The sequence below is a fragment of the Ptychodera flava genome, chromosome 9 (genome assembly GCF_041260155.1).
Source record: "Ptychodera flava strain L36383 chromosome 9, AS_Pfla_20210202, whole genome shotgun sequence".
In the NCBI taxonomy this organism is placed as follows: domain Eukaryota; kingdom Metazoa; phylum Hemichordata; class Enteropneusta; family Ptychoderidae; genus Ptychodera; species Ptychodera flava.
In genome coordinates, this window is record NC_091936.1 from 6,510,097 (window position 1) to 6,519,958 (window position 9,862).

The 9,862-nt window shown below is 37.3% G+C and overlaps 1 protein-coding gene across 2 annotated transcripts; it reads right to left on the reverse strand.

Moving 5' to 3' along the window:
• Window positions 1-6,569: 6,569 nt before the first annotated feature.
• On the reverse strand, window positions 6,570-9,660 carry LOC139139873 (interleukin-17B-like). Of its 2 annotated transcripts, none has more exons than XM_070708818.1 (3): window positions 9,544-9,660; window positions 8,743-9,416; window positions 6,570-8,561 (listed from the first exon to the last, which is right to left on the reverse strand). In XM_070708818.1, exons 1-3 carry the CDS (start codon window positions 9,550-9,552, stop codon window positions 8,477-8,479), a joined length of 768 nt encoding a protein of 255 aa, XP_070564919.1. In that variant the 5' UTR covers window positions 9,553-9,660; the 3' UTR covers window positions 6,570-8,476. The 2 variants fall into 2 exon arrangements, with proteins under 2 accessions (XP_070564919.1, XP_070564920.1); XM_070708819.1 differs by having other exon boundaries at window positions 6,576-8,561; window positions 9,559-9,642.
• Between the last annotated feature and the right edge of the window lie 202 nt (window positions 9,661-9,862).

A 9,862-nucleotide genomic window follows, 5' to 3' on the forward strand; every position in this document is an offset into this window, starting at 1 on the left:
AATGATCCTGGATCACAGTCACCTGTGTTCTATTCCGCTCTCCGTCTATGCTCCTCGCCTCGAGCCTCATAGACGTGCCCACCTACGCCTTCTCAGGCATATAGTATACACACGTCTATGGTGACAGTATCCTAGATATACTTAATACAGTTACCCATGGTATGTTATATTGATCAACTGACCGCGAAGGATATGATTTAGTTTATGTTTGTTTACTTTAGTTGTGTAATCGGGTTTTGTTTTTGTTTTATTTGTTTTTAGTAGTCTGTTCAGTGACATGACAAACGTGTTCAGAACACACTGGATTACAGATGTACCATTTTTATTTGTCCATATGTATGCTCAAATCAAATAATAAAGAAATAAATAGCCTATGGCTTTTAAATTTTATAGTAAATATACTATAACCTGTGAAAAAGTTTAGTCCAATACATTTAGCCAAGATTGAGTAATGACTTCATAAAAGTTTGAAAACGGGCCTCAAATCCACACACTGCCCCACTGATAAGCATGGCCGCCATTCTTCTAATTAGCCGGGCCAAACACAAAACTGCCAATGTGTTTCCTAAGGCTGATTTGAAATGTTCCATTATGAAAGTCACACAGTTGGAGCGGACAGTATGTAAGCTTTAAAAATGAGGGATCACAATCGACACTCTGCCAACAAATATGGAAATGGCATCAAACATAAGACTTTGACATGAAATTTTACCAAAATTAACTATTTGATCCAGTATTGTGGCCTGTAAATATATTGACCAACTATCATTTTTTCATTTCAAACTAATTTTTCGATGTTTGGAGCGTACACAAAAGTTGGAACTGGCCTGTTTTGAAATAATTTTCAATAAAATATCATGGTTACATGGAAATGTGTGTGTGGGTGTGCAAAAGTATACGTAACTTTGTAAAATTGGTCTCACTTAGTACTACATCTGCTGAAAATTTGATGCAAATCGGTCATGAAATGGCAAAGTTACAAGCATTTAACTACTTTTCTTTGTCTAAATTGGTGCCATTGTCTTCCCTATTCAACATTGGTTAATAATGACAAAGACTCTCCCAAATTAATGCTGAAAATTTCATTCTTCAAAAATCTTCAAAATGGATAATCTGATTTTCATCAAATAAAGTGCATTCTTCTTCCTTTTAAGAGTTCTATCCTGATACAATATTTCTGATGCTGTGAAAAACATGATTAATTTTCACCTGGGAATTTGATTGGTTGATGGTTATTTTGCGTGACTTACTGTAAATGAAAAATCGGAGCACCTCAAGAAAGTATGAAGTCAAGAAAACTGTTTATGGTTATTGTTCCTGCAGCAACGAGAATACTGTAAAACTTCGTTTCATGTACATCTTGTACTAGCCATTCCGGACTGATATAAATTCTCTGACACTCCTGGGACGAGCTTTATAATTGCTGCACTGGAATCTCGTATTCGTTCTGGGGACACTAGTGTTCCACTTGGTCATAATAATTTCATACAGCACAGCGATTTCTTTATTCGATGAAGTATGATGGAAGCCATCATTTGCCATTAACTTGCCACAAGTCAAACACAACTACCACCCGTACGGATGTATACTGAGATAAACTAGCGATACAATGTTATGAAATATTAAAATACTACCGATAAAATTGAGAGCTGAATACTGTACCGTCACACCTTTATGACAAACACTATAAGGTTTTACTGGTTTTACCGATAAAAACTCTTCAACATCCACTAAGGGCAACGTCACTGGTTTTTACCGGCCCTTGAAAGATCAATAACAATATATCGATTCATTTTTCTCCGACACTTGTCAATTCAACTGTTATTTTATTTTATTGTAGCGTCAGCTATTTCAGGGTACCGGATAAGCCCATCATCACATTTGGAACGTCATGCGCACAATGTTACAGATATACTTAATTACAGTTGCGACAGAATTACGGATTCGAGGGTTCAAATGTCGTATTTCTGTGCTGTGGAATGTGTTGGACTATTTTGGCGTTTTAATATTTCTCTTCTCTGTCTAGGGTACACACGTTTGACTCCTACGCACAGCGAGGCGAATGTGAAACAAATATATCACGAAGTATATCGTGTATCAAGTTGTACCTACGTATCTATAGGCAGTGATTGAAGTACTCTATATTTGTCATACACGCCCTTCAACAGAAAATGAAGAAGTTTTGCTTCCCGAAATTTACCGTTGCGGGAAACCCGTTTTGATTAAATATTCACATACACACACTGAACAAAAGTGAAACACGAAACTCAAACTGAGCAGTTCGGTGATTTTATGACGAATACATAGCGATAAGATGTATTTATAATGAGTTGTTAATACCTTCATTAATCACGGGATATGAAAGTAGAATATGGAAATTTAACTTACTCAAAGTGGTAAGACAGTGCGTGAATATGTTTTAACTAAATTCCAAGAAACATGGTATGTCGATCGCTAGGGTTTAATTTTGCATGTTGCTATGACCCAAGCAAAATGTTAGCATTTGGAAATTAACATAGTAATTTTTCATCGAAAAAATATACGATCGGCCATCGTTCAAGGTATTACACGCCTCGAAATGAAAAGACGTAAACTTTTGCTGAAACTTTTGACAAGGAAACTTTAAATCGTTCTCTTTAAAATCAAGAATGGAGTCGGAGGTCACGGTGCAAATTTGGCACAAGAGAAACAACTTACCCAGTACTTGCTGACTCTTGAAATTCAAAATGGCCGACATCAATATGTAACTTTTGGGCAAAAAAATAAGTTTTAGATTTTCACAAAACAAAGCCGGTGAAAACTTCAATATTGCTTGAAGAGCTTCAAATGAGTTTTAAACAAAAACAGTATTGTAAAAGTTTGAGACTCCGAATATCTGTCCCCGAGGCGCAATCTACCTAAGTTATAATGGGGTAACTAAAACATATTTTTCAATGGCCTCGGGCCTTTTATTTCATTTTGCAATAAAGTTAGTTCTGCATTCTATTGCAATGTCGCATATAATAGGTGATTCACTCCGATGGATTGTTGTTATTTGTGAATTGATAAAAACTTAAAGCGAATGCGTGGGCCATTCGCTCAAAACCTAGAAAGTTCGATGCACTTCTGTGCCCCACAGTCACGTAAATGTGATTGAGCCTGATTCATGTGGTTGGAACATCTCATTCATCTCCTCACTGTACAGAAGCCATCTATCAATATAATGAATGCTTTCCTTATTACAGGAACAAAAGCTGTAAATTTTGACATATCGTTTTCACAGTCTTACCAATAAAACAGACACATTAAGCATCCAAATAGGTGACGAAAATCGTTCAGTATCAGTATATCGCCAAGGAAACGCATTGTTTACAGTATGGAGTGTTATTATTGGCAAAATAATGCAATTCCAGACTAAGATTAAGCTGTCAACGATGTCATTTGACTTCATGGGTCTTGATGTTGACGTGGGCAATCGGACATGATTTTGGTGCTACTGTTTTGCAAACAAGACAAAATCAATGGAAAGTACAAAAGATATAGCCAATAGAGCTTTATTACACTTAATTATCAATTTTACTACCATGACACCTCGGCATGCACGTGGGCCTATGTTATTTGCTCACGGTCACTCCAACTGGAGTGACCTTGTAAGCAAGTATAGGCAAGTTTCTAATTTTACGTTTATTCTGAACTAGCGCTAGCACTTGCATAGGTTGGTATTTTTGGTATTTGTGTAGTCTATATGGGTAGTGCGAAACATGTTTATATGTAGGTAACTTTTAATGCATACTGCTGTTACGGCTTAGTCGCAATAGGTATAGCGCCGCACCATAGGGCATTAACAGCAACTAGTGACTAAGACCGTCGGAGGTTAACTACCAACGTCTGTACGGGATCACCTCAAAGGAAACTTTTGCAGGAACCAGACAGGCAGCCAGTGTGTCGGGTATCAAAGATAACGAGGTTTATTATCTCTTCATTTCTCCAGAATCTCCATTGATCCTTACAAGTTTGAGTTTTTATGCATTTCTTATATGTGTACAATCAGGTCACTTTCTTAAATTAAAAAATGCTGACACGGAAAATATTACAAAATGCTAACGTTTAAAGCATTACAAAGTAACCAAAATAAGAGAAATAAACATCATAAAATGTGTTTGTATCAGTTAGTACTGGGTGAACGTATATGCGTCTTGTTTGTTCTAATGGTGATTCATCGTGCCATCGTTCGATATAAGGAATTTTGGCTGTGACACTTCAAGGGCGTAATTTGCCGCAATTTATTCTTGTTCCCGGCACCTCCTATCCTCCAATGGATAGCGAGAAAGGGGGTTATGGAATCCCATATACAGCCTTCTATATACGTGTGCATCTGGTAAATGGGACTAACATAGCGCAAAAGCGAAAAAGCGGCATGGCTGGCCTTAAACTTATATAAGTTTCCCTGGCTATTAAATGTGCAGGAGGTCCGGAGAGGTATGTTGGCTATGTGAAGGCAAAACTGCCTCGGTCATCGATATGAAAGTCTGCAAGTGTGTATTCGCCAGCGTGTAAATAGTTTGTCTTGAAAGCGGCTCCGGGAGAGTTTGTGGAATTTTCCAAGTCTCCCGGAAATAATCGTAGAAGGTGGCTCATGCATATGTAAATTTGTCACTAGCAGTTCACTATCGTTCGCTCTGATCTGCACAGTTAGCGGACTTTGCTTCATGCACGTTCCGACTATGGTATAGCCAATATTGTTATGACCTGTGGGAATGACGTCATACAACAAATAAGCTAAATTTAGGCTATGTGGATTCCCTTGTGTTAGTGTTTACAGCACTGGTTTACAGTACTCATTTTGCACTAGGTTTGTTTGATAATTATTTTCCTCTTGAAAGTACACGGAAACTCGGTCAATTTCACCGCTAACTGTAGCGCTGACACCATTCAAGGAAATCATACAAGAAACATTCTTTTACTGGGATTTCCGATTGGCGAGGCAGAGCAACGTTAACATATGTGCCAGACAATCTGAGATATATCGACATCAATTGGGTAGTCGAAAAAGTGTTAACATGGCAAACATATATTTATAATATATCTACATTAACGTGCCTGTTTAAAGCTATGGGGGAGTAGTATACTGACCAGGGTGAATGTGACACTGATATGTATATGATCTTTCGTTAGGTCCTTGCACAGTTTAACAACCAAATGTCTGTAATATGACCGTTTACACTGTTGACAGTTCGTAGTTTCGTATAGAACTGAAATACCGATCAAAATTATGGTCAAAGTACACTTTGGTGAGGTTAATCCTAGCGATAAACTTGTTACATTTAGATTTGTGAGCCTTATGAAAAGTGACGGTCCATTTTCATGAGCCATGTTAAAATGAATATTTTTGAGGAAGACACATAAAAAATGTATCTTTACCAGGAAAAGGATAAGAGAATTAGGCAGAATAATAAAAAAGTAAGAGGAAGTTTAAACAAACAAAATAATCATCTGACTACAGCATGAAGTGGAGGCTGTGAAGAAGATTTCGATATGAAATGCCCTTCGCTCGTTAAAATCCATAGAAAGCCCTGATCTGCTTTACTCAGACAACTTAAATCATTTTTCAAATAATGAACTCAGGGCATTGAAACAATTTAAACTATTGGAACATTTTGTTGTAGTACGCCCAGAAAATCGAAAGATTTAAATTTTTGGTCAAACTTTCCGTAAGGAAACTATAAATTATTCTCGTTCGACATAAGAATAAAAATCTTGAGTCGCCGTCCAAAATTTAACATCATAGGAACAAATTACCCATGCAGTTTTTTCCCGACACTTGAAATTATACAAAATGATCGCTATCAGTGTTAACTCTAAGGGACGAACTATTTTTTTTTCGATTTTTAACAGAAGAAACCGGTGAAAACTTAAGTTACTTCATGAGCTTCAAATGAGAACTCACAAATGATGGATCGGAATGTTATTGTAGAAGTTTGAGAGTTACGAACATTTGTCCCCGAGGGGCATTCTACCCAAACACACCGTATTATGCTTGTGAGATTTAGAAACCATCCACTGTGAGTATAAGATGATGTCTTCTGGTGTTATAGACTACCGCTTGATAAGAACCTCGTTCCATTGGACTATCTAAAGGCAAGTATGCAACATTTCAATCCTTTTATCAAAGCAAACAGTCATTGAGACACGTGCACCTTGGGTTTTCAATAGTAACTCTGAAAATATGAACCCTAATAAATATGATATGCGAAGGCAATGTCCTGTTTTTCAGCCAAAGAGTCCTAATTATGCCACTTTTCAACATTCAGTAATGATAAAGTTTTATCGCATCCGGAACCATACGTATTAAGTATAGGCAATCCCACGTCCTTATATATATATATATATATATATATATATATATATATATATATATATATATATATATATATATATATATATATATATAGTATATATATATATATATATATATATATATGTAATATGTGGCAACTAGAACTTGAATGAAATATCATAGCCAATAATCGATGCAATGTCATTAAGCCGTGCGCACGCAAACATAAAAAGTGAAAACACACCCTAGAAAAACTTGTAATACGTTGAGAGGAGATATTTTATTCAATATATAATATAAAATAAATAGTATAAAACTCACAAATTCTCAAAGTCCAGCTTTGTGCTTTTAAACTTAATAAACAATGATAGTGTTGTTTACGCTCTTTGAAATAATGACATGTATTAAAAAAAGAAAACCTATATTGAATATAACATATAAATCGGAAGTTCACTAAATCTTTGAAATAAATGCTTTCATTCTAACTACAAATGCTATCTTTATCCAATTGAAAACAATCAGTGTCCAACAATAAAATCATTGTATATTTCAGTTTCAATGAAATGATATGATGATGATACCATAAAGGACAATTAAGTTAGGAGTCGAACACAAACACTGTGCGGATGGGGTGTCTTGCAATATCCTGCCATCACTAGATCTCTACTGTTTCCAAAGCAATAAATGTACTTCTAAAAGTTACAATGAAGGCTACAACACGACAGCATCCTTACATAAACATATCAAATAAACATGAACTTATTTCGTTTACAAAATACTATACAGTAAAACGACAATAATACGTACATCTTTGGCACAACTATTTTTACACATTATTGTTTATGTCACCAAATCCAATATTGTCCAGTGTACAGTTTAATATATCTAAGTTAATTGCTAAAATTATTTAGAAATTTATGGAATGTTTACATTTTAGTCCTCTCAGAGCATTTGAAATAAATTTTATGTCGATAGAGAATTTAGCGCACTGTTGATAAAAATGCTGATTACTCACAAACGATTTACTGTCTCCCTAGGCCTGTTAATTCTCCTTGAAACTAGCCAATGTTGGAAGTGGTGACAGAAAGACTACAGAACTAAGGACACACAAAATCTCATTAGAGATACATAAATAAGCTTCACAGTTCATTCATTGAATGATACGATTTAGAGACGACTGAACAGATGCGAGACATGAAATTCAATTCAAGTCCCACTCTTACAATGTCGTCTGGTACACATGTTACGTTTACAAAACGTACGTTGTATGAAAAAAAAAAGGTTAACACCTTCTTTAACAAGAAAGAAGTGTTAAACTTGTCGTGATAAGAAATGAAACAATGCAAAAAACATTGAAAATAAGAGGCTTGTCAAACAAAAACTTTAAAGTACAACCCTTGACAGGAATCGTCAAATAATTTGGCATTTACATCCTACGGTTTGGCATTTGCCAATTAAAGTTTAATCGATGATGTAATGGTATAGATTTAGACACGCGAACGCACTAATTTGTCGGATATTTGCATAGAGTGACGTCAGAGTGAGACCATATAGACCTCGGACTCTGTTATTGGAAAGAGTTACCGGCATAGTCACGACTTTTGAGGTCAAAGTGCGACTAGGGCCAGGTAATGTATACTGTGGGAAATTCCTGCATGGGTCGTCTTTTCCGTGTTGAAAGCCGTAAGCTGAGCGGGCTCACAAGCCTAATTTTCAGAAACAATTGCTGTGGACACAGCTGATACTGTCTGAATTTTAACACACCTAACCAGTAAGTGCTTAAAAATGTGCGTGCGATGTGAGACAAACAATGTGATACAAAATGTAATGCCAATTGTGCCCTATTCATCGCAATAAGGTTATCAGACGTGCAATGTGCGTTAGAGCAAAGTCTGTCACGCTTTGTTGTGATGGCATACAATATTTCCCCCCCATATTTTTTTTGTTGAAAACTTTTATATAAAGTCAACATGACTCGATCAATAAATCCCTATAAATTTTGAGAGTCTAGCATTCTTCTATGAGGGCACATAAGCAGGTTACAACTGCAATAAATACTCTTTTCACCTGTTGGTACAAAATATTCTCAAGAACGAAGAAAGAAAGGCTTCAAGGGGACAAAACAGAACTTAACAGAAACAAAACTACTTCGGAAAGTTCTCACGTCAACTTGTCCGGTCCTCTGTACACGCGGTCTCTAACGCAAACACAGGCTACAGGAACAGATTCCCAGGCAAACCGATACCTGCAGAGGGAAAGAAGAAAGAAAAACGTCAGTAAATATAACTTTTCTGTGCTTTTAATTTTAATTTAAATGATTTCATTTTGTTTACCTTTGCGCTTGTTTGGTTTAGATGTTTTCTAAGATGCGTAAAACACCGAAATGGAAGTGTGCGATCTATAGTCGGTCAGCGAGTGAAACTTACCTGTAGTATCCGTTTACACAGCCAGGCTGACGCCTCAGAACTCTGACACGGTAGGTGACGGGTTTACAGTGGTTGTCGAGTGACCCCCTGCCTGTTCTTGTATCGATGCAACCATCTGTACACCGACATGCTGCAACAGCCATCACTTTCGGGAACCTATCTGGATCATTGTCGAGTGTGAATGTCCACGGGCAGAGAGATCGGTCGTTGATGTCGGCGTAGAGTTGGTCTCCGAGCTCAAATGGACAAGTGAAATTTGGTTTCTTGGCGGGATAAGGATTGTCCATCGCTGCAATAGAGTTTCTTGAAGACTCGGATTCCTCAAAAGGATAAACGGTGAACATCGGGGAGTTGGGGTAGGATTTTTCTTTCTTCATGAGTTGCTGCTGGAGATGTTGCTCTGGTGGTTCTATACAAGATAAGTCAATAGTGTTGGAGTTTCTCTTTTTCAAATTGGAATCTGTTACACCTGTTGAATCGACAATGTCTTCACCGTCGTCGTTCATGTTCAGGCCAAGCGCGGCAAAGACATCTTCGTCTGTTTGCTGATCCAGCGATAAACTCACTTCGCTTGCATCTTCGTTCGGGGCGATGTTCTGTAGAACGCCCGCGCTGACGTACGTGTTCAAAAAAGCCGCGCATAGAATAGCGGAAAAGAGAGTTAAGTGTGTCATCTGTGTGAAGAAGAAAAAAGAAAACACCATATTAATGTCATTACAACCAAACATAGCAAAAAAATCACAAGGGGCTTCATAAACTGTGTCTCAGGAGCTCAAAGCTGCATTACGCTGAAATTCATACCTGATTCATTTTCACCTTCTACTTGTTGATAGTGAGCAACCTTCTCGCAATGCTTTCTTCTCGGTGTGGGGAGCGTTCTGATGTTGACCATCCCTCCGTCGTGTTTTAAAGACAGCGGATCGGGCGGTGTCACGATGGGAATAGCCCATAACGTCATGATATAACGTCATATACTGTATTCAAATTCATTTCCGCCATGCACGTGTTCGGCGGAAAGTTACGGCTAACCAGGACGTAGTGGCTGGTGTAAGCACGCGGAGACCCTGCAATTGAAAGAGTTCATTTGCATATCAATGCGAGAGATGATCAGTGAAAGTGG